The sequence below is a fragment of the Perca fluviatilis genome, chromosome 16 (assembly GCF_010015445.1).
Source record: "Perca fluviatilis chromosome 16, GENO_Pfluv_1.0, whole genome shotgun sequence".
In the NCBI taxonomy this organism is placed as follows: Eukaryota; Metazoa; Chordata; class Actinopteri; order Perciformes; family Percidae; genus Perca; species Perca fluviatilis.
The window spans coordinates 12,217,275-12,243,723 of NC_053127.1; the positions used below are offsets into that span (position 1 = coordinate 12,217,275).

The window sequence follows — 26,449 nt, forward strand, 5'->3', positions numbered from 1 at the left end:
ACCTTGTTTGAACTCAGTATGCCCACTATGCCAGCTGCCATAGACGGTGTTGGCCGGTTACACATGACTTGGTAACAGGGATTACTTTTTCTTTCAGAATCATGTAGTGTACGAGATGACAGTTTGAAATTCAATAATTTCATTACAGTTTCTAATCCCAGTATCACTCTATTACTTTAACAATTAGAGGGTCGGGTTGTCTTACTGGAAGTGGGGGGTTGAAATCTGTTTTCAGGGGACTTAGACTGCTGTGGAACGTTTGCTTAGTCCGTTCATTTATGCTTCTGCGTAAAATCTACGCTGTAGCTACGTACGTAGATCTGTGGAGACACGGACCCTATGCCGGAACCTACTCTGTAGCCTGACGTGCACCTCTCGAAAACTGTAACTACACGTCGCAGCGATGCACGTCGTTTGGCCATGGCTTAGTAGTGTTGCATTTCCCCCTACTCATTTCCTGGTTGTCCTTCTCCACAAATAACATGAAATCAAGGAGAGGGTTAACTTGTCCTGCTACAGACTTCCCAGGGGAGACACTTTGTTTCTCTCACTATGACTCTAGAGTCGGTACTTGCTACTGCCGAAGCTTATCGCCGTCACTCTCTCACTCGCTCAACCACACACACAAACACACACACACACACACACACACACACACAGGCCCTGCAATTTTCCTAAAGAGATTGACACACACACACACACACCAATGCACAAGTTTAAACTTCAGGCCACTTGCGAAGGCTACGGTGAAAGCTCTGCGTGGAGCATCCGCAGAACCATAAATCACGCTATAGCCTCCACAAGAAGAGGAGAATTGTGACTCCAGGTAACAAGAAATTTGTCGTTTAAGTCAAAGTTGTCTTGTGTACATGTTGCATCTTCTTAGCTGGCATGCTAACATTAGCCAACGAGGAGGGTGCGTGAACCCCGTAGCATCACTGTGAGGATGGGACTCTACATGCCGTGCAGTCACCAGACCTAATCTAGCTGTATATGGTCAATTGGTGGCCCACTTTCATTAGGCCTATTATTTAAATAAACATAAAGCTAATGTCAAGTCAGCAGATACTCACAACAAAATCTGTTTGGAACATCCCAATAATGAAGTGAACCTGCATTTATTTAATTTTTCACATTTAAACAACATAGAAGATGGCTTTGGATTATATTCATGTATCAAATAAATACTGTGTCACTTTAATGATGATGAGATAGAACAATTGTGAGTTAAATCAGTCAAAGCACACGTTTGTTCCGTTTGGAAACTCCTTTTTATTGGTTCATCTTTAGCCAGGAGGTTAGCAGCAGCCACACCACACCGAGAGGAACAAATAAACCAAATCAAAAGACAAACAACAACATCGGTGCTCATCATCTCCTCTGACCACTGTAAAATAAATACTTCACTCATCAACGCCATCCTCATGATTATTGTTACCGCTATTGTTGCAACCATTTAAATAAATATCCATGAAGCAATATCAGCAATGAAAGAGAAAGTGTGAATGCATATTGTTCCATGTATAATATATTCATTTTAGATAGATTTCTATATATATTTGTTCCATATACTCTCCTTAAATTCTTTTACAACATACAAGATGCCAATTTGTACCAAAAGCGACGCTTGCTAAGACACAGCAGGAGAAGGTGAATGGTTATAGTGGCAGCCTGCGTACATACAGCATCAGACAGGTTCCTGACACGAGCTCCGGTTCTGAGGGAGGAATGTCAGAAACATTTGGAAATATTTAGGAAATCTTGGAATTAAAATATCTATATATTGGAACACTTTATTTATACATACAGATACACACGGTGTAGTCAGCCGTGAGGTGTGGAAGTTGCACACCATGTAATACCTGCCATTGAAAGAGTTTTTGTCACAAGTCCTATAGCAATAGATGTCCTTCATTTCCCCTATATCTTGTTAAGATACATGATATTTTAATTTAATTTATTGATGCCACATGCAACTTTCTTCATGATCTAGCAACTAGCTCCCTATTCAGCTGCAAATGTTTTAGCCCATCATTTTAATTTGGATCATTTTAAAATGTAAAAGAAATGTTTTTTGGTAAGTAAAAAGAATTTACTTGTGATATTTAGATATAAACAATATAAAACAGTTTAAGATCAACATAAAATCTCCTTTGAAGAATCACTAATTTAAAATGAGAATGATTGGAAGTGGATTTGCCTGCTACCCCACAATGCACTGCTTGGGCCACTCTGTGTGTATCTGTAGTACATACAAAACATTGCATACTAAAAAAGTTTATGATCAGACAACTGTAAATATTTAAAAGCTACTCTGAATATGGATGAAACTAAAATGGTTAAAACATATGCAACAGTTTCCTCTGTAACGTCATCCAGCTCAGACAGAAAAGTGTGTGTGTGTGTGTGTGTGTGTGTGTGTGTGTGTGTGTGTGTGTGTGTGTGTGTGTGTGTGTGTGTGTGTGTGTGTGTGTGTGTGTGTGTGTGTGTGTGTGGCCATGGCCACAGTAATGCAGTTACATTTTGAAGGTTTTCTGTTCACATTATTGTTTTCAATCACCACAACAATAGAAATATGTTTGTTTCCTCTATCAGGCAGACCAGTTGAACCAGCAGTGTCTGCACATGGCCACCAAGTAGTTTTCTGCTGCTTTTGAAGCGTTTTGTCATTCACAGAGCATGCATGCAGGATAGGATGTGCCAGTGAATGATCAAAAATGGCTCCCATGACAAGCTTCCATCAGCCTTTTGGGAAAGCTTAGTTTCTCCCTTTTTCTACACTGGCATTTTCCAATGCATCCACTCGTTCTGCTTTTGGTGGTTGAAAATGCTGACTTGTGGATGAAAAGTGAACATGTGTGAAAATTAGTTTTTAAATTCATCAGCATTAATGGGGACATTATGCCAACCTAGGTGATTTGTGTTATATATTATGATTTTGGTTGTCAATACTTCTAATAATAATGTCATAAGTAACACTAAAAGTGGAGAAATTTGCAACAATAAAAAGAAAAAGAAAAAAAGACACATTAAAATTGATTGTCCTACCCAGTTGCCAACCTATCTATCAAAGTGAAACCAGCGAGTACAGAAACATTTGGGGCCACATTCACACATCATGAAAACAAACAGCAAAACATTTCTTCACTAAGTCATGCTTATCGTTTAACTTACTATTTGCCTGAATTAAAAAAAATATTTAGGTTGTGATATTGTGACTAATGTTATGTGAGAATAATTATTAGAGAAATCCTAATTTGTTGTCTATTTGTTTGCTTTCAGGCCAGCAGAAAGAACAAGGATGATCATAGCTTAGCTTTTGATACTTGATGCCAAAGATGTATTTTGTCTCAAAAAGTATTCAAAAAGGTTCAAAACCAAGCAATAATACTGAGCTTTACTAAGGGATGTAGCAATGAATTGATGCAGCATTTTCCGAAGTCCTTGTGATCAATTCAACTATTGGGGCATCCCTGACAGCAAACATTGAACAGTAAATAATTAAATGTTCACTATAATGGAAAACAGCCGTTATAATATCAATCTCATAGAAACAAAATAAAGCAGAATAAAAATAGTTATACAGTTAATAGCCCATATTTACATATAAAAATATAGCAAAGTAACATTTAACAAATCAGGTCAGTGTGTGTGTGTGTGTGCATATAGGTGACGGACTCCGACACACACACACACACACACACACACACACACACACACACACACACACACACACACACACACACAGAAAAGTCCATATGCATCCAAACATGACCACACACATGCTTAAAAACATGTACAGTACATGCATACAGACACGCATACACCTGTTGTTTTATCAGCTTTTTCTTCATAGAAGAGCCATGCGCTGTTGTTGCATCAACGTTTTACATACAAATTTAACTGTGTACCTGAATTGCTGAATAAGTTCAGTCGAAGCGAGGAAAGTCATGTTAACCCAAAAAAAAGGGAAGTCCTACTCCTTTCTTTCAAACATGCGTGGTCTCCATTTGACTTAATAGCGACAGCAACATCCTCTCTTTCCTCTTTTCTTTTCCTCTATCAAAACCTCCTCTTCTTTCTCTTTCCTCCCAGCATCCCTCTCTCCCAATCAGCTGTCCATCTGCCAAACACCACAACTTCACTCATCCTGTCCCCTCACTTCCCTCCCTCCCACGCTCTATTCTTCTCCGGCCCATTAAAAGCTATCATGAAGCTAATTGCCTGTTTGATCAACTCTCTATGGACCAGGAACTGGAGGACTTTAGCCCTCTGAGCGTAGGAGGAGAGACGGACGAGGCAGAAGGGATAGATGGGTGTGTGGGGAAAACGTGCCTCTTGTTAGATGGCTTTCGTTAGTTGGGTTAGTTTGTAATTGTATTTCTTTTGTGTTGTACCTTTTTTAAAAGCTCCTTAGATTAGGGCTACGATAATTTATCACGATTACTTGTTGACTTCTGGAAAGATGTTGCAATTATTTAACTTAAAAAACAGTGGAAAAAGTTAAATAAATCAACAGTAAAAAAAACACATACAACTGTGAAATTTGCCTTAATGCTTTTTCTATTTAAACTTTATTTTTTCATTCAGAACACAAGAGAAAATAAGAGTTTACTTGCGAAAAAGAATGAGCTGAATAATTGTTTTTCTCGATTATTCTGTTTTTGTAATCATTGGGAGCCGAAATCATAATCACGATTACATTTTGATTAATTGCACAGCCCTACCTTAGGATGCACTTACTTGAAGGTATCTACATAAGAGTGACATGACACACACATTATAAACAAGTCATAAACGTTTATGACATAATACTTATTTTAGTAAGTGTCATTCGGTTTTTGTTATGACAGTTTATGGTTAGGGTTAGGGTTAGAGTTAGGGTTAGGGTTCATGTGTCATGACTGTGTCATGGTAGTGTTGTGTGTTCAGGACAGTGTCATGTCACTCTTATGTAGATACCTTCAAGTCAAGTGTTATTTTTCCAATTTCTGCAAAATACCAAGAGCAGCCACTGATTTTTTAGTCGGTCTTAGTGGCTCAGAAGTCCTCCAGACTACCCCTAACACCCGAGACTTACAGGAACTGGTTTTTAATGCTAAAAAAAGCTTAGCAAATTACACTCACATGACCATTATTTTCTTCTTTTTTTCTAATAACTCAACTGGTTAGGGGCTATTTAGCCTTAAGAAGTTGTGTGAATGTGGCCCCTGGATCAAAATCTCCTCCCTTTAGTGTAAGTAGAAGTAAGTTCTCCCAAGTGTAACTTTATACAACGAAAATAATTGATTTAGCTACTGCACCTCTGTGCCAACATTCCTTTTGCTTGGGAACGTCTTTACTTTAACGATGCTATCGTTCGTTAACGTATCGTGCTGTTTTCTCACCATAAGTCGTTCTGGATCAAGGTACTAACTGACTGCCTGAATGAGAGTGAGACACAAAGATGGTTCAGAGAAAACAGCATTTGATGATAGATTGGAGGAGAGTGGATTAAATGTTGTCGAGGATAAGGAGAGAAGGATGGAGGTGGCGGCAGTGAAGGAGGTCGGTCAGAGGAGGGAGGTTGGCGACAGACTGACTTCGGGAGGAAACCTGACCAGACCCTCGGCTCCACTGAAGCAGCCGTGCTAAAAATAAGACAAGGGAGGCTTCTTCTGCTGACAGAACAACATACATACAGCTTCTACATACACAGGTTGTTTTACAGTAGGAGGACACACACACACACACACACACACACACACACACACACACACACACACACACACATACTGCCTAGTGACAATGGATGCACCCTCCCTCCGGTTAAATTATCACCCATTCAGCTCTTGGCTGCTAGGGAAAACATTGTCCATCTACCTCACAGTGCTTTTCCTTTACAAATGAGCTTAATAGCATTTAAATTCACTCAGCTTGCACAGTGCATGGCCCCTTTGTTGGTGTCAAACTGTTGATGTGTTACAAGTGTCTTTGTTCTCACTTTATGCCTTGGTGCTTTGCTCCCAGTCCCAGTCAGATATGCACCGTGGCACAACATTGTTTTCTTCATTCATTCATGATCTTATAGCTTTTGTGGAGTTTTCTGAATGCCATTGTGGTCTAAGTCCTCAATCTCTCATGCTTCTTCTGATTATCTCTTTGTAGAGGACAGAAACCTTGTTGGCATAGACCATCCACATCGCCACAGGCATCTTTCCTTTCTGATTTGGTCCATCGCCCATATCTGTGCTCTGTGCATTCTCTTTGCAGAGGGTGGGGAGGAACGAGGTTCAACAATACGTAAGTAGATTTTACACGCCCAGATTGCACCACAGAATGCGGAGAGAGGTGATTTCTGTCTGGAAGTCATGGTTAAGGTTGAAGGGCAGTCCAGCAAAACACGACAGCTTCTTCGTCCAGATGAGTTTTTGTTTTAGGCTATGAAGTCTTCAACATGAACAGGCACAGTAAAGCTTTGGTCCCTCCTGAGCTGGAGATAAAGTAAATTCAAGGTACATTAGGTGAACAACACTTTATGGTTGGTTGGTTGGTTGGCTTGTCGAATGTAGGTAGGTGGGTCACAATGGCATTGTCGTCACAATGTCAGCTGCGGCACAGTTGATTGGCGACAGCGTTGCTTTGGCGACAGCTGAGGGGAAGTGGATTTACCTGGCCCCCATCTAGACCTGTCATAACGGCTTCTCCAGGGCCTTGCTGCGGAGCGAGGGATGACCAGGGTTAGGGTTGGAGGCGGAGATCTTGCGGCACACAGTGTTGGTGTTGCTGCACCTGCAGCCAGGGCGCGTGGTGCGGTCGTGGGCACACTGGCACAGGGCAAGGCACAGCCTGGCAGGGGGGTAGCAGCAGAGGCATGGCAGGCAGAGCGCCAGCAGCCCCATGGTGCCCCAGCGGGCACAAGCGTGGGCTGGAGCACAGGAGCATGGCCGGTCAGCACAGTTATCGTCGTCATCCTGGGCGGAGCAGTGGTAGAACAGGCCTTTAACACAGCACAAGCAGGTGCCATACTCCACAGCACTTTCAGCAGAGCACAGACAGCGCTGTCCACAGGCCCAACAGGAAGGCAGGCGGCGGGGGGCGCAGCACTCTTGGCACTTACAGCGACCACACCGCTCGCAGATGAACGAATGAAGGCCCAGCTCAGCCTCGTCATCTGTCAGGCCTTTACCCAATGAAGCATCAGGCTTGAGTTCTCCTTTAGGCTGAGAACGGACCACCGAACCAAGGCCAGAGTGAGATGGTGTCAAACCTGCCAGTAGCCGCTGGTCGGAAGCTGCACTGGTCCGTGACATGGAAGAGCTTATGGTACTGGAACGGCTCAGGTGGGACAGGTGAGCGTGCTGCTGCTGACTTTGGCTGCGAGGCAGGGCTGAGTGGAAGGAAGCCTGGGGGTAGTGGGGGTATACTCCATTAGGGTAACGGTCATCATGGGCATAGAAAAATCCGGACTGGGATGCCGGTTCCAGCGCCACGGGCCTCTCCACATAGTCATTGTTGGCCCGTATGGCACGTATCTGGTCGAGCGACAGCACTGGGACCTCTTGGAGGTCCAGCCCATCCAGCTCTATCCTGAAGGAATGAGCAGGGTCCATCCTGGTACGCCAGGCTGGGTGGCACCACGGCTGCAGGCCGGGGCTGCGGCAAGGTGCTCCCAACACTCACGGCACATCAGATAAACCTGCAAACAAAGAGAGAAAAGAAGGGGGTTAGTGATGATGAATTTAACTTTCAAGGATTCCATCATGAAATTGCAACTTGTCGTTTATCAGACAAACCTGGTATTATACAGACAAATGCAAGTTTTTTTTTCATTTTATTGCAACTAGCACAACTAGGGCTGCTTTTGTAAACTGTGTATATTCATCCACCTATTATTTGTTTATATGGACAGCTAAAGGAAACATCTTTAAAATCTACAAGCCTTTTTGTCTCATTGTAAGGTTACAGCAGTGAGGAAAATTACCCTTGAATTCCCTCAGAATCCAGACCTAGCACTCTTATGCCACATATATGTTTATAACTATATAATATAGTTTATTATATTATAATATGATTTTGATGAACATAATTGTTATAATGTATTAATCATTTACTGTCTAAAATCTCAAAAGATTTTGAAAAGTCCCAGAGGAGCCTAAATTCTGTAAATTATTTATTTTATGTGACAGTCTGGAAATACTAAGATATTTAATTAACAACAATATGCATCCAATGCAAGGATCCAGTGAATGTTTTTCCATTTTGTACTGTAATTATAATCTGGAACTTTTTGTGTTCACACAAAATTTACATTTATATATCTACTCTTTATTCTCTCTCCAAATGATACGAGAACAATTCAGGCTATACTGTATTCTGTGTTCTCTTTTCCATGAAAAATTTTCCATTTGCTGTGGTAAACACATCCTTTGGTACACAGGAACTGATGGTCTACAACAGAATTTTTTTTTGCCTATTTAGCATGGAAACCAAAGCCACAATTGCTATACACCAAGAAGTACCACCTACAGAAAGTCAAACTGCATCAGCAGAAAACCCAAGTAGGAACTCGTAGTCCTGCCCAGTGTTTGATTGACAGATGAGCTCTGAGAATAGAGCACACAAACACTGAATGCTGTAGGCAAAGAGGTTCACCACATAAAATTTTACTTTTCTTGAAATAAGTGGGGAAAAAATAGAAATATTAACATCTTACCAAATAATCATTGAGTCATTGATTTGTGCCAACAACTCTTAGCATTATAATAATGGTTATTATGTGCTATTAACCAATAAAAGCATTGCTGCTTTCAGGGAAGAACTACATCAAGTAACTAAAGTGTAATACAACTTAAGAATTTTGCCTTGGTTATTGGCAGAGAGGGGACACCACATTAAATGCAGCAAACAGTAGCCTATTACTTTCCAAATATTTAAGCAGCACTTGATTAAAGATGGATTTTGGCAGCACAGCTTCCACTCAACCATCAGCCGTGTCATCATGACCACTGAGGTTCTCCACTGCTCAGACTTCCTCTATTATTAGCCTGCCAGAGCCAAAGAACCATGAGGTCCACACTGTAATTTAGCATCTGTTGAACACAGCTGCTGCTGCCACGGAGGAAACCCACCTGCAGACAGAGAGCCTGGCAGCGTCACCAAGCAGTTACAAAGACCATAGAAGAACTGTAAAGTCACAGGTGTAATTGCAAAACAAATGTTATATAAATATTAAATCAATAAATATAAATCAACAGGTTTAGTTCACGTTAAAGGCTTTGTAAGTTCGCTCAAGCACTGTATATAGATCAGTCCTATTCCGCAAATAATTTTTTATGTGGTTCCAACCAAGCAGCAGCCATGGCTAAATGCTGAAGCTAGTAGAGAGATGCCTTAAGATGTGGTTTCTTCAATGGCTACCAATATCTATAGCTTTATAAAAAAAAAAAAAGTTGCACTATTTCTTGAAAGATGATGTTTGAGAATGTTTGAGAATCATTCGTAAAACTTGAACTGAAATCTGAAAGCATTAGGGCTAATGAGAAAAATTAAGTTTGGCTGTGCTAAGTTGCTACGGTATAAGCTAAATAAAGCTGCCCATATATGAAAAAAATAGGTGGAGCAATATACACAAGGTTATCTCTCTGCAGTGCAATGTAGAGCATTGTGTACTCATTGTAATGCTGAGTGAGACTGCAGTTAAATGCTTAATACGGTAAAAATAAGCAAAAAAGTAAATTAAATAAAAGGTCCGAGTCAAGTTGAATATGCAGCTGATTTGATTTCCTGCTCAGACATCAGATGAGCCCTGAATGAAAAGACTCAGAAAACACAGAGACAGAACACTAGAAAAAAAGAAGAAGAAAAAGCTGACTTGATATCCCTTGATCACTTTGGAAGGAAAATGGGTGTTTTTTTTTATTTGTATGTATGATAAAGACTGTAGAAACCCAACCAACATGTACAAATACTGTACAGTCATATACACACACATACTGTACATGCTCAGCTATACATGCACAAAGAAACTGCAGTCATGCCAAGTGGCCAAGGGGGATAGATAGCTGGCTTGCTCCTCACATGGTGCCGGTCCTCTCAGAGAGTAATGAGGCCAAATGGAAACGCATTAAAAGCAGCTCAGATCATGAGATTAGATGAAGGAGGGAGGTAAGGGGGAGCAGTGTCCACGTGAATACAGAGACATCCATAATACACTGTTAATGTATCAAAGATTTTCTGTCCAGATTCATGTTTTACAAATTGTTTTCTTGTGGTTCACATCTACACTGACCTGCCCTAACAAAAGAGGGTTGAGTCTAGATGGTAACTATAGATTTGTGCAAACTCTTGCAAGAAACCCCCTCCCCCCCAACCAACATTTTTTGTAACTTTCTAATCCAACATTCACACCCACCTCACACAGCTGTAAACACTTTCCTCAGACGTGGTCGGATGGCACATCTACAAACTAGTTTCTTTTGACCAGGATCTGACCTTTTAGACCATTGTGCTTCTCTTCCAGAGCTTAGCCGCTTAATTTATTCCCTTCTTGCTTCCTGTTGAGATGGAATTATTGTCCTGCAAAGTGTGTCTGCAGATCTACACAGATATAGGGGTTGTGGGAAACTAAAGGTCACAGAAAAAAGAACATGCAAAAAAGAAACTTTGTGAATGTCTTTGAACAACACCTGTGCATGCAGCCCAGAGAAGCATCTTCTAGCCCTAAATCATGGCTAATCCTCTGCTGATGATGAAATGAGACACTTAATCAGTTTACTTTGTGCTTTTGCTGGTAATTGCTACTGGTTCACCTTTTCAGGAAAAAAAAATCTTCTGCCAATGTTTTGTTTTGTAATAAACAAAGCCCAGAATCACTAACTTTCGCCCGCAGAATAGTGTAAAATGTGTTATTGACACCAATTTACGTAAAGGTCGATTAATAATCCCAGTGTATTATCACCATGGTATGTGCAGCTAAACAGTTAAATACAGACAGAAGAAAAAAGACAAGCAAGTGGCCTCAGGAAAATGCAGTGGAAAGGCAATAAGAGGGGAGCGGACAGAAGGGATGGGGGACGTGGATGAAACCCAAGAATGGCAATCCATCACTTGTAGGGAAGGAGAGGTGATTAGCAAGGCGGACCATAGAAACAAAAATAAAACAAAAACAAAAAAACGTCTTCCTTTTCTCCAGGCTTTCCAAGGAGAGTCTTTTGAACAAAGCCTGAGCATAAAGGTGCTCTGCCCTACAGTGTCTCTCTGTATCTATCACTCAGTCCCCTCCTTCCAGAGGTCCTGCTATAAAGGAGCAGATAAGAAGGCCCAGGCTGGTTAGATGAGGATGCATTTTCAAATTAGTCCGAGTAGAGAGAAGTCCTGGTGACTAATCTGATCAGTCAGAGCGGTGGTCACGGCTCGCTCATACTCTGCCCGCCTATCAGCCCATCTAATTGTTAAAAAGAAGAGGCCTGCCATCCATTTCCATGAGCTCATATTTACTTACTGATTGAGCCAACCCCCCAACACAGCACAGATACTGCAAGTTATGTGAAAAAGTTAGACTATGCACCTAGGATGGGAAAATGTGGTGCCTTCAAGTTCAACTTCATGTCTAAACTCAAGCGAAACAAACAAACAATAATCAGAAAATGAAATATCTGGTTTCACCTTATTAAATGTGCTTCTTTTCTCCGTTGTAGTGTAAATTGAATAACTTTGAGTTGAGGACTGTTGTTCTGACAAAACAAGACATTTAAAGACATCACCCAAAGCTGTGGGAATTTTTTTCAGAGTCAGTAGTTGTGACCTAAATGATCACTGCCATATTGTTTCCCTTTTTTTTTTATTTTGGACATTATATCTAGCACTGGCCCTGATATCAGCATCTGCACATGAGCTGAATCAGCTGCACTGACAGCTACAGTTGTTTTACGGGTAGTGATGCTCAGTCTGGCTCTGCTGGGGAGTGTCTGCTATCAATAATCGTGTGTGTGTGTGTGTGTGTGTGTGTGTGTGTGTGTGTGTGTGTGTGTGTGTGTGTGTGTGTGTGTGTGTGTGTGTGTGTGTGTGTGTGTGTGTGTGTGTGTGTGTGTGTGTGTTCTCGTTTAACTACATTTGTGGGGTCCAAAAACCGGGAATACACTATACTTGTAGGGTCCGGACAGCTTTGTGGGGCCAAAATGCTGGCCCCCACAACTTAAAAGGGCTGTTTGAGGGTTAAGACTTGGTTTTAGGGTTAGCGTTAGAATTAGGTTATGGTTAGGGTGAGGGTTAAACTTAGGCATTTAGTTGTGATGGTTAAGGTTAGGGTTAGGGGCTAGGGAATGCATTATGTCAATGGCGGGTCCCCACAAAGATAGTGAAACGCTGTGTGTGTGTGTGTGTGTGTGTGTGTGTGTGTGTGTGTGTGTGTGTGTGTGTGTGTGTGTGTGTGTGTGTGTGTGTGTGTGTGTGTGTGTGTGTGTGTGTGTGTGTGTGTGTGTGTGTGTGTGTGTGTGTAAGATTACAAGTGGAGCTTAGGGCAGTGTGTGTTTTTAACGTCACATCTGTGTTAAAGGTTCCCTGTGGAGTTTTTGACCTCAAGTAGTCCACTATGGAGCTGTTTTTCTATAAGGGGGGTACCAGTTTTTTTTGTCATGTGAGCGCACACGAGGACGTGCACGCAGGTAATGCGACACACAGTCCTACCAATGGTGTCACACTATTCCACTGATGAACAGGTGGCGGTAACACACCAATATATGCTGTAGTGTGGCAACAAAATCAGAGAAAAAGACAACTTCAGGCAAATAAACATGGATGTAAACAATGCTGGCTATACAAACGTGCTTTGCAAATATTTTATGATGAAGGAAATTAACTCTACACACTCTACTCATTTGTTAGACCTCAAGGATACATACAATGGGTTTTGGGAACTAACGCTGAAGGTAAACATGAATTTCCTTTTACAAATAAACTCCACAGGGTCCCTTTAATGTGTAAGACATCTTCTAAATAGTAGAAGGGAGAGGGGTCTAAACCTCAGCAGCATTTAGTTCTGATTAAACCCTGACAAAAATTCTGGAATCTTAAAGTGCCTATACGTGTTCAGAACTTACTATGTTTCTCAAAAACTTTCAGTTATGGAAATAATAAACTGAAGTTGGGTTTGTTTTATCTCGAGACACCCTGAGGATGGCAAGTAGGCCGATGCATTGCTCTATGTTTATAATGAATTAGCCCATATTTATTTAAGTCTTTTTATTTCTAACCATCCACTTGAGTACCTTACCCATGGATAAAGGCATTTTTTCTCCATTGCAATAGTTACGATTTTGTTAACTTATACTATAAAAGAAGTCCACATTCATTTTATTTCATGCTATCAGCCATAGGGCTGGGTATTAAGATGTTTTGATATGGGTGCCAATTCACCCAAGTCTCAGTACCAATACCAAAACTGCTTTTTTTTTCCAATACATTATCTGAACACCTTTTTACTTACTAAAAACTCCCCTTCTAAATTGCATCAGCATTGTCTTAAAGGTCCCATGACATGGTGCTCTTTGGAAGCTTTTATATAAACCTTAATGGTCCCCTAATATGGTCCGTGTACTTGGCGGCCAACGGATTTTCGTTTTGAAAGGAAAAAAACAAAAACGAGAACGGCCAGTTTCCCAATTACCATTAGTAAATAGGAAAACCAAAAACGGAAAACAACCCATTATTCGTTTTTTGTTTTGATATTAAAAAACGGAAAACGAAGAACTATCTCGTTATCCAATTGTCTTTGATGTGTTTGTAGATGGAACTCGGAAATTAAAATGTGTGTATAAATCTTATTCCTCATTCATTTTTCTCGTGACCCGGAAGCGATCGTAAGTAGTAAGCGGCTGCATACCCGGAAATCATTTGGACATCAATGAGACCATAGACAGTTAGAATGATACGGACATTAAAATGTTTTTAGACTAGTTTTATATTAGAAAACCGAAAGAATGGGATGTCTTGTGGGGATATAGCAGCTGTGTTGGGTTCACAGTTTGGAACGATGCGGGGGTTTTCTGAGAGGAGTGTGCGGAGGTGGTGTGCTCAGCAGGGACTGTGGCGAAACACAAGTTGACTTTTGTTATGAAGTGGTCACAGGAGATTAGCGCTGACCGCTCTCATTCATCAAAAATGAGTCTACACAACAAGACAACCATCATAGTCTAATAATAATAATAATGAAGCGAAAACATTTTCAAAACTTCTCATTTTCACATAAAAGGTCTCTAATGTTGTTTTGCGCCATTGCTTTGGCAAAGTATCTGTCAAACAAACTAAAATCGAAACCATGATATGGCTTTCCCTTATCAAATCGCAAAAGACTCTGATTTAATACAACAATAGCTGTCAAACAAACAGGGCTATAATAAGTATAAATAAGATATAAAATCAATATAAATGTGATTTTTGGAGGTTAAAAAAGTAACTAAGTAACTTACTCAGTACATTTTAAATTAGTTACTTTTACTAGTAATTTTACTTGTACTTGAGTAAACAACAAAGTAACAGTACTTTACTTAAGTAGAATTTTTTTTTACTTTTTTCACTACTGCTGATTTATTTAAATCTAAAAATTGCATAGACCTAGCCTAGTCTGCATATCGCTTTTAATATGCAAATATTAAAAGCATTTCACTGGCGAAACACAAGTTGACTTTTATTATGAAGTGGTCACAGGAGATTAGCGCTGACCGCTCTCATTCATCAAAAATGAGTCTACACAACAAGACAACCATCATAATCTAATAATAATAATAATAATGTGCGGAGGTGGTGTGCTCAGAAGGGACTTTTCAGGGACTTCTGTCCTGACGGCCAACTTGAAGTTGAAATCGCTGAAGGTATTAGTTTTTGGTTTTTTTTATCAATCGCCGTTTACCGCTTTTGTTAAACATACAAATGAATGCTACGTATCGTTCCAAACTGTGAACCCAATGCAGCTGCTATATCCCCACAAGACATCCATCCCATTCTTTCAGTTTTCTAATATAAAACTAGCATATTCGTCTAAAAACATTTTTGTATCATTCTAACTGTCTATGGTCTCATTGATGTCCAAATGATTTCTGGGTATGCAGCCGCTTACTACTTTTTGCCCAAACATTGCATTGTGTAAAATGTAAAAAACAGAGAGAGTCACAGAGAGAGGGAGCTGGTGTTTCAAGCGGCCGTCAGTGGAAACCTGAGGATGGTTGTGCTGGGGGAGTATCAGTAATGACTGAGCCTCTGCCCTGACACACACACACACACCTTCACTCTGTTCCATAAAAACACACACTGTATACACACTCTCTCTCTGCTTCCCCCATTTACACTGCCAGGTTTAAACTGAGGCTTCTGTCTGCAGTGTAACTGTTTACATATTTACAAGTTAGCAATTGCTTTAAAAATAACTGAATTCAGTTTCCTCAAAAATAGCTTAAAGGTCTTACATTTCATTTACAAAAATCTTAGATATTTATTTCTTTTTTTTTTTCAATTGCTGGCTGTAGGGAGACGTTGTACACCTAAAACCTAAAAATGATTGTTTTGACAGTAGATTGTGAATGCATCAGCCTGTTCAATCATTTTTTGTGCCGTTTGAGTCGGCACCATCAGACCTGTAGCAAACGCTGTCACTACTGCTAGCTACAATAGCTAGGAAAGTCATTGTCTCATAATGGTGTTGGTTATAGCAAACATTTATATGAACTTAATCCATCTATCCACTTTATGCTTGTCCGGGTCATATTAATTAAATTAAATATATCATCAGGAATTATTGTTGCATGCTGCTGGGAAGAACTTAAAATGTGATATACTAAATAATTCAGGGCCATATATTCCCGTTTTGGCTGGAATGGCCATGAAACAGGTATTACATATCATTCTACAGTATGTGGTATCAAAAAGGTATTTTAAAAAGTCTAAAATTCAACCTGATGAACACTGCAGAAACCCGTTTTATTTTCTCTTTAACTACCTTTGTCCATGCCAAATACCCAGTTCTTTTACCTGTGTCAAATAATACCGAAACTAGCTGAGCGCCACCAGATTGTGATAGGCTAGTTTAGAACTGCCGAGTGGCAGAGCATCAGCAGTAGAAAATAGCAAAACAGACGTGTATCTGTATAAAAATGTTTTACTTAAATAAACCAGTGCTAATAAATAGCAAACACACACACAAACTATCTATTTGTCACTATTTAAGTAAAAAAAAAAACTTTCCAGGTTAAAAAGTCACTCATTCAAATGTCAAAAGTAAACGGAAACATATAAACTGTGCTGATCCCTTGTCTGTCCACTGACTCCCTAACTTCCGCTGGGTCTGGACTCGACCTGCCAATGGTCGATTGAGTTTAATGGACAGAGCATCGCTGCATCTCTCACCGGTGACATCATGGTTTCAGGCTATTTTAAAATTGACTGCAGTGACCCTTCGCCTTGGAATGAGGAGGGGTTGCCCTCTCCTCTCCTTTCCTGTCGTCGTCTCCTCTCTTCGTCCTTCCTCTCATTTCTCTCCCTATCCTGTCACCCCCCACATCAGCTTCACTGCCTCCCTTCACTCTCCCCTTTCATCCCTTCTGTCCCGTCCTTTACTCCCTTTTCTTTTCTTTTCTGCTTTTTGGCCTTTTTATGTCCCTATCTTGCTCTCCAAAATATTTACCATATTATTTAAGGAGAGTATAAGTCCTCACAAGAAATAATACTTGCCCAGTGCAGCTCAGCAGTGACCATCACAACAATTGAAAAACCCAACAAGTAGTTTAACCCTCCAAGATCCATCTTTGTCTTTTTTAAGGGGGGTACAGGGGATCTTGGACATAGCGGGTCAACAGTCAATGCATTCTCATGAACGGGTTCGAATGATATCGTACGGAAAGTTATGCACAGTAAAACGTATGATATCATACGAAAACTAGGAGACCGCCGGCTGGTCAGGTGACATCGGCTACAGGGCTACAGAGCAGCAGTTGCTAGCTGTTCAAGCCGCTGCAGAGCTTTGTGACGCGGCTACAGACCTCCGTCACAGCTTGTCGTATCAGCGGCAGTTAGTAGATGTGTTTAGCTGCTACAGAGTTCTGTGACACTGGCTCCAGTGCTCCGGATGGTGCTCCGCATGGTGCGCCGTCAGGTCAGCGGTAGTTGGTGGTTTAGTTACCTGAGAATAGGTGACTGTGCCCCGGTTACAGAGCACCGCGAGCTGCTGGTCACGGTGCTCCGTCAGGTCAGCGGTAGTTGGTGGTTCAGTTATCTGAGAGACGAAAGTTAAATCTAGGCATCGAAACGAGGACACGGAGTATTAAAAAAACACGATGGACTCTTCAGAAAAGATAATTATCTTCACTCGAGCTTCTGTGTGGGAAATTCACCGGACAACCCAATCTTCTGAACATAGCCATACTGAGAAATACAGAGAGAATTGTGTGGAGCTGATAGTCTTAATTAGCTTTGTAGCAACTCATTTGGCAATGGCTGGAATGTAACGGGGCGTTTATTAATATCAAAAAGTTACGCACTGAAGCTTTAAGTTTAGGGAAAGGTTTGTGGTTTGTATTAAAACACGCATTTCCTGGGTGAAAGTCTTCTGTTTTCCCCGGGAAGCAAACTCTGCTCCCTCGCTTGAAAGTCCTGTGTGTTAACGCCCACCCATCACCCCAACCACCTCCCTACTTTTTCAAAACTTTGAAAATCATATGAATTACAGTGCTTATCTTTTCGTAGCTTAACAGATGGTTCATGAGAACAGGCTGCAACAGTATACACGTATGTCACATAGAAGTGGTATACATCTTCTGGAAGCTAGGAGACTAAAGATTAATTTGAGATGCAGCTCAGCATTGTGTGTGTCTTCTTCGAGTCATAAATAAATGTATAAAAAGGCTTAGAACTAGTGGAATTGGTCTCATTGAATCCAAGAGTCTCAGCTATCCAGTCATACACAATGTAAACTGCATGGGATTAGCATAAAGTGGGCATGTCTGTACAGAGGAGACTCGTAGGTACCCAGAGAACCCACTTTCATTCTTGAGGTGAGAGGTCAAGGGACTCCTGTGAAAATGGCCATCCCAGTTTTTCCCTTGCAAAAAACTTTGGAGCATTATTTAGCCCTCTTCCTGAGAAGCATGCATGACATGGATGGTGCCAATGGATGCCTTACTTTATCTAGTTTCGTATTAAAGTAATGTCGGCCAAGATCGCCAGCGGTCCCGCGGTTCTCAGAGAGTTAAAGAAACAATTTTTGGAAAATCTGTACATTTTTCAACAGAGAAGATAAATATTAATTTAACCTTTGTGCATTCAAAGAAAAAGCCAGCTGTCTGACAAATCCAGAGCTGGAGCCAGGATTTTAGAAACACTGAGGTCATGAGTCTAAGTTCCCCCAGTGCTTTCCCACTCCCACTAAGAAATACCTGACCAAACACCAAAAGCTCTGTATTTATTTTATGTTTATTTAGCTATTCTGTTTTATATTCTGTAAATCGTATCCTCTTACATGATTTTGTAAGTGCAGTTTCACCACAGCCTCTCCCAGAGTTCCAGGATATAATTCTGGCAAAGAATATATATTTTATTTCAAATTAACATGTTGTGTGCCTAAAACAGCCACGTAGAGAAATTGGTTCCAAAGAATGTCTGTCTGAATCTGTAGTGTAGCCAGAAATATTGTAATGGTGGGCTTTGCACATAATAGGATGTCTGAAACAAGTCGGGAGGAGTTCTGCTCTATTAGATCCCGTTAGGGATGTCACAATTCTCTAAATTCACGATTCAATTTGACTTTCGATTTTTAAGGTCACCATTCAATTTTCGACTTAAACATTTTCTTTTCAGCAGTGATGGCAATGCCACAATAACAGCCAGTAGAGTGTCACTGTAGTTTGAGTTCTTCAAAATTACCGAAATTGCAATTGTGCACCATTAGTTCACCGAGACACACATGAACGCACCATGCATGCTTTACCTTCATTGTTTGTTTACACAACTCACCCACGGGGCAGGCAAAAATGTTGCCTATTGGTGACTTCAGGTTGTTGTTTTCTTCAGACGTGCCTAAGTAAGCGGGGGTAGAGAGAGAAAAAAATACTGGAGAAATCATCGATCCTCCATTTGATTTCGATAGTAGAAATCAAAAGCTCATTTTAATCACTTTTCAATTTATAATCGGAATCGTGACATCCCTAGATCCCATTTGAAATAACCCTATTACTATCAATTTAATAAACTGTCTCAATGCTTCGGTTTACATGTAGGTACCCTCATTATGCTACCGTTGAAGTCTGGTGCTATTTTGAGCCTTGTTAGGGGTGTAGAAATAGCGATTTCTTTTTACTTTACCAGTGCCCCTAATGCCATCAAAAGTGTGATGGGAGTAATCAACTGTGGTTGCAAATTCTGATCGGGGTGCCGCTATTGTACAAAGTCATCACAAAAATCTTGTAAAAGAGGAAAAATGGCAAAATAACATGTGAAATCAAGAAAACAAGAGTAAAGTCATGAGCTGCATATAAAAATATTTAAACTAGCAGATTCATAAGGTCAAAACAAACTACAGTGCTGCCAGCTTTCTGGATACATATGACTGTGTGAGGCCCGTCGGGCGCTAAGACCCAGGGGCCTTCCTCATGATGCCCTCCGGGAGCACAGCAGGATTGAATGACAATAAACTGGATGAGATACCGGATGTGCCGAATCTGACCCCAACGGAAAGACTGAAATAGACACTGCAGACCAGCAAGTCCAGGCAGGGGGGAGAGAACAAGAGGGGAGGGGAAATAAGAAGCAGTGAATGAGTGAGGGATGGTGATGCTAATGATGATTAAAATAAAAGGGGTGGTGGTACGTTTGACTCAAATTCACAACTTTGCATGGAAATCCCACTTCTTGGCAGCAATTTGGCCTTCTTGCCTGATAAAATGACTTGAACCATTGTTAGATAAATAAAATAGTTGCTAAAGAATGTTTTGTCAATCGACTAGTCATCCGCTAATCAATCCACCGAGCAATTCAGCCCTGGCTGAGACCTCCAGCTTCCAAAGGGGAAACAATTCAATGAATTTGTAATTGGAGTGAATTTTTGATTCACTTCAATACAATTGGGGTTTTTCTTGTGAAATCTAGTGGCCTTTGGAGGAACTAAACCTTAAGACATTTGTACAAACTCTGCTTTGATGGTTGCTTCCTGTTGCTAAGCGCTAACTGCACTAAATGCGAATTATCCAGCTGAAGTTTGATTTACTCAAAATGTTTCTAAATGAAAAGTCTTCACTTTTGCTAAAGCTTTTATGAACTGTAAATACTGTAAATGTCATTCTCAATCAGAAACTAAGTAGAACAACTGAACTATATATACTTTACTGTATTTCTCCATATGTCAACCGTTATCACTTTGAAGAAGACCCAATGTTCTTTTTCTTTCAAACTAAATTGAGTTGAAGGTCAAGGCTGTTGTTTTTTTTCTCTTTTCTTTTTTACAAAGTTTTTACTGTTAATATTTTCTCTTTCTTTCCACAAGTCTGCGGTTCTATAGTGCATTAGTCAATGCATTAGCTCCTCTCTGGCATACAAAATCCCTCCATCGCCATTCACCCCCCTCTCCATCCAACTTACCACCCATCCATTTCATAATTCGTTCATCTATCCGCCATATTCCCCTGTTCCACACATGCTGTCCCCTCCCTTCCATCTATCCATCTATCCATCCCTGGTCAATCCCTCCGCCTAACAATACCACTCTTCTCATCCCATTCACTTTCTTTCTCTCTTTCCCTTCCCCCCCATCAATCCGTCCCATCATTTGCTGCTCTACCCACCCCTCCAGTCCCACCCCAGCGGAGATGGATATTGACATTCTGCATCCGACCTTGAGGACAATCAATCCCAACCCCACATGTCCCCATCACATTTACACACACACACACACACACACACACACACACACACAGCAACTGCAAAAACACAATGAGACAAATGTTAACATGCAGTTAAACAATCGGTTGACTATGACTATTTCACTTTGATCAAATTGGGAGGATCGTTCAGAAATGCGCTCCCTCATGTTTCTCTCGAGCCTCTTTCACACATGCACTGCAACGCTGCACTTATCTAGACATTACCCGGAGGAGCTCAGTGTTTCCCACACATAGACTAATGTGTGGCGGTGCGCCATACAATCAACACCGGCCGCCACATATTGCGTTTCGTTATTTATTTATTTTTTAACGCTATTTAAAACACGCAGTGTATTCTTTCAGCTGCATTTCCTTTCCCTGCTCTCCTCCGTCTCTCTGTGACACACACACACACAGCCCCTCCCCTCCATGAAAACTGGCAAAATTCACAAGTTCATGAAAGGTTGGTATCTTGTGAAAACCTTTACACAATCACTCTGAATACAATGTTGTCAGTGTGTTAATGTTGGAGTCCCTTCCCGATTCTTAGCAAACAAGCAATCGCGGCTGCTTTATAAAGTTAACTTGTCGCAAGTTTGCAGTAAAATGCAGTTGGGTTGTCGAGGTCAAAACACTATATGTAGCAGCTGTTAATCAAATAAATGTATTATAAATAATGCTATGTCATTTTTTTACTCTTACACTGAATGTGTGCTGCTTCAATCCAGATTTTTTTTTCGCGACTGAAAAAGGCACGTGTTGAGGATGAGACCAGCCTGTACCGGAAGTAACAGAGCTGAACAGTCCGACCAGTGTAATTAGTTATGTTATTAATTTGTTTACAATATTTTCAGGCTTCAACCAGTGAAAGACAGGGTCAGGGAGAGAAAGAGATAGATTTGTTAGGCATTGAAGAAAGAGTAGGAGAGGAGGACAGCATCCAACAGCGTGTCCTTCACCCGCGTGCCACAAATTGCTTTCTAATCTGTGGGAAACACTGGGAGGTGTATGTGAGAACGCAAATGTCCGAATCAGTTGGAGCGGACATCAAACGGTCTTTACCCTGCCAGCTCCCTAGTACAAAGTCTGTGTAATATCTGATTGAGCCCATGTGTGAATTAGAGCAGCTTATTGCACGGAGAATTCATAGCAAGCAAGTGGGCGTGTTGATGACATTTCTATCATGCGGCTGGCGCGAAACAACAAACAGAAGAAAACAAACAGTGATGAAGAAGAACGGTCATTTACCTGAAGACACAATAACTGGAGAGACGACCAGATTCGGGAACTTCTGTCAATAAGGGACAACGCTGAAATCACCAGACAAATTAAATGAACGGCAAAAAATGTTTTTTTTACGAACTGGCTACGTGACTGCGGTGCAATCTGCATCATATCCTGCCTCCTGCATGCTCTGCCCAGGCGCCACACCTCGCCTAAATCAAACGTAGTATTTCCAGTAAGTGAGAACGCGTCTGACACAGGCAATCTCCTGTTGTGTGCTATATGTGTAAAAGGGACACTCTGGACAATGTCAGGACCGTAGTCTGCAGACATTGTCTGGAGTTCATATGAGAAAATGGCTACTGATTCAAACATTTGCTTAAAGTCGCCTAGGTTACTATAAAAGTCAGTAGAAACACAAATTGAATTTAACTGTGCAGACTAATAAACTGTCAACCAGGGGTCCGTTTCAGAAAGCAGGTTTAGTGAAAACTCTGAGTTTGTTAACCCTGAGATGAGGGAAACTCTGGGGTTTCTGTTTCAGAAAGAGAGGTTAATCAAACCTGAGAGAGAGGGGCAACTCCAGCTCGTTTCAGAAAGAGAGGGAACTTAACCTCAGAGTCAGTTACTATGGTAACAGAGTCTGTGAACCTAACCTGGTCCGGAGCAGGTTTTCTTCAAGTTTCTCTCAGTCTCCTCCCTCCGACTCTCATTTCCTCATTCAGTCTGTATCAGGCGCATTTTAGCACAGTTTGTTATCTGCATGATTAAAAAAACAGGGTTGATTTATTAACTGTGTCAGGCAGACTATAAAACGTTTTTTCTTTTCTCAAAACATGGCATTTTCTTTTGCCGAGGATCCCGTTGATGAAGAAGCTGTAATTACTTCGCAGGGAGTTAAACATACGTCGGGAGCTGATATTAAGGCCCCGACTATAGATGCATTTTCATTTCCAGATACTAGCCTACCTATTTGAGTGGTATCATTTTACTTCCCAGTCTATCAGTTATGTAGCCTACATAACCTTATCCGTCCTCATATCACTAACGTCACCCATCGTGGACATGCTCTTACATCCCAGCAGATTCTTGTGTCGCATTACGTTTTTTTTAAACGGCAGTTTTCTTTACAACATTGGTGATGCGGAGAATATAAGTAAATACTATATACTATATTGGAACTAACGCATTTACTCTAGCAGCAATTTTCTCCCACGCAAATTCTCTCTCTTTTACAGCCAGCTGCTGTGTTGTTGTTTTTTAACAAAAACATGTTCAAACTCGCTGTGTGTGCGCATGAGTATTTCCGCCGACCGATTTGTTTGTGGTTGTTACCATGGTGAATCGTAGTATCATGGCTCCATTCATGCTGCCTTTTTATTGTGGTGGTGCACGCGCTTAACTCTGAGTGACCCTACTCTGAGTTGATTGAACCAACTCAAATCAGCTGTTCTTCAGAGTTTCCCATATCAGCCTAAATCAGAGTTCAGGGTTAGACTCAGAGGTTGTTAAACCTCCTTCCTGAAACGGGCCCCAGGAATTGAGTCTCTATTCTCTGGACTCGAGTCCAATTCGAGACTCTATTTTCTGGACTCGTGACTTGACTTGGACTCGCGGACTGATGACTTGGACTCGGATATATAAAATCGGACTTGAGCATTCATGAAAAAGGACTCAAACGTTGGATATACTGATATAAGATATTACACTTTTCCTGTTGTGGGCAGAGCTGGGGAGACGTTCCATCCAGGGCTGATGTTGTTTTGGGGGTAACACCCTTTACTTCACCGACAGTATTTAACAAAAGATGAAGCCACCATGTCTTGAGAAGCTTCTTCTTTATTGTTGACTGTTAACTCACTTTACATCGTCTTTGGGATGTCTTTTTTTCTCTCGCTTTTTCCTCACAGCCACACATACGCTTCTCAGTCGGACACCGCTACCGCTCCTTCTCCTTGCTTGACAACACACTCACTGAACGCTGCATTCTCGCTCTTACTTTCACTACTCTCGTAACAAAGGAATTGATATTGATATACTGTATGCAACTGTAGTGCATGATTCACGGGCTCCCTACTACATGTTCACATTTGGAAAATGCAGAGAGAGAGATGCGCCCCGCATCGTGAAGTTCGCCTACACTGATTTTACATTCAATGCTGGAAATAGCACCGCTAAATGTTTAGAAAAAAGTCAGTAAATAAACTCCCTTTGCAATCTTGACAGTGGTGTCATTTTTATTTAATGTAGACCCTCTTTTCTGTATATATATATATATATATATTTTTTTTTTTTTTTTTTGTATATCAGCTCTTTAAAGATGCCAAAGCGGAAATGTAGGCAGTCTTGGAATTCAACACAGACTCAACCTTGATGACTCGACTTGGACTCAAACACTGGGGACTCGAGACTCGACTCGGACTCGAACACTGGGGACTCGAGACTCGACTCGGACTCATACTCAGGTAATGGTGACTCGACTCGGACTCTTCTTTGGTGACTCGGACTTGGACTCGAACACTGGGCACTCGAGACTCAAGTCGGACTCGACAGTTGGTGACTTGACTACAACACTGCTGTCAACATGACTAATTCACTCTCTCTAATAATAAAATGATAGCTTGGACCAATCCGTCCACCAGGGGGGAAGGAGATTAGCGTTTACATGATCATGACTTACATCATTACAAACCCATCCTTCCTTGACTGTTTACCCACCCAACTGCAGCCAAGACAAGAGATGAAAAATGGGGCAGGGAAAGAAATACATCTTGTTGAAGTCACCAGCCGCATTATTGAACGCTATTCAAACAGTGAAGAGAAACGGGGAATTTTGCCACCAGATAACGAGGAGGTTGCCCTCTACACTCTACCTCTCCAAATCTTGTGAGTTTTGATTGGTATTGTCACCTCGACTTGATCTCACAAGACTTTTCCCTAATTTCTAGTAAACCAAAAAAAGAAACCAAAACTTTATCTTAATCTTAAGACCCAGAAAAATGGCAAAATGTGCATCTTTAGCAATGTTTCATAAAAATAGGGCGTCATTCTTTTTTGTGCTTGGTGCAAAATTTCAACATCCTGTCCATCTGCATCTGGTTCCCACCAAGTTTTCAGAGCCACAAAATGCCTTCTAAATTACTTTCAACGTGTCTTTTAGAACCTAGAGCCATACTATGTCTTACTTTACCTCTATCATATTCCCTTAAGAAGTATTTTTCTGCAGTGAAATCTGTAGACTCTTTACAATTGCAGCCTCAATATTAAGTAAAACAAAAGCTTAAAATAGAATCACATTCCAAGATGCAAGGCATGTTTGAAAAGCTACTCAATCCTTTGGAATAATTCCTTACTTCATGAAAAATTCTCTATGGAACTTTTTCATGTCAAGGTCACGCAAATCATCAATAGTTCATCAGCAGATCGTATAACGACAGAATGAATTTATGATTACCTCTGATTGGTGCGAGATCCATTCTGCGGCGGCGTGCTTGGGCGTCCTGGGTGTCTGTGTGCGCCTCTGACAAATAAACTCTACAATATTCCTATAGTATCCCTTTTAATGACTTATAGTATGTCTATGGAACCCAGTGATGAATTTATCTGAAACCTTAATTCACTTTTGTGATTTTTGTAATGTCTTAATCTTACTGTATGATACTGAAGGAGGTTATTTAGCTAAAAGACTTCTATGATATCCACCTACAGTAACTTTATAAGATTACTGTAGCTCTTTTGTCTTAAGGGTGTGTGTTTGTAGGGAGTGAGAAGGCTGGGAGGATGCTCTCTCTCTCAGCATGACGCGCCCCACTCCTCCTCCGCCTCTTCCCGGAGCTCTTCCAGGAGTGCTCTGATCCCAGTACGTCCTCCTAAAGTCGCCTTCTCCTACACCTCCCGAAAATGCCAACCAGTCCCTTTATGCACGCTGCATTGAAGGGCTCCACTCTCTGTCCAAGTTGTAAGGACATTCAAGTTGCAAGAGATGCTTGTGATGCAGGGATCCTTTCAAAAACAGGCACAGTTTTGGCGATTGATTCCTAAATCTGCAGTTTTAGTGTCCTCAGTTGCAAGAGGAGAAGAAGTTAAGTATCTCCATGCAGAGTAGAAGGAATTATGTGAAATACTTGCAACAGTAAAATATTCTTGGGTGTAAAAAAAAAAAAAAAGATGATAAGAGAAAACTGCAGTTTGCGGTTGGAGTGAGAACCTTCTTAAGTCAGAGATTAAACCAAGAATCTTCCTTTTTTTTCCCGAATTAAATTTTTTTTCTTTTGCCGTCCTGCTTTAGTTTCCTCTCCTCTCCCCAAGAGATGAATGACTGAGAGCTGGATGCACTTTCTCTCTCT

At 41.0% G+C, this 26,449-nt stretch overlaps 1 protein-coding gene across 1 annotated transcript; it reads right to left on the reverse strand.

The window, feature by feature from the left end:
• Window positions 1-4,867: 4,867 nt before the first annotated feature.
• LOC120544696 (protein sprouty homolog 3) lies at window positions 4,868-26,449 on the reverse strand. The gene is made up of 2 exons (XM_039778641.1): window positions 25,558-26,449; window positions 4,868-7,678 (listed from the first exon to the last, which is right to left on the reverse strand). The coding sequence occupies exon 2, from the start codon at window positions 7,590-7,592 to the stop codon at window positions 6,672-6,674; it is 921 nt and encodes a 306-aa protein (XP_039634575.1). The 5' UTR covers window positions 7,593-7,678; window positions 25,558-26,449; the 3' UTR covers window positions 4,868-6,671.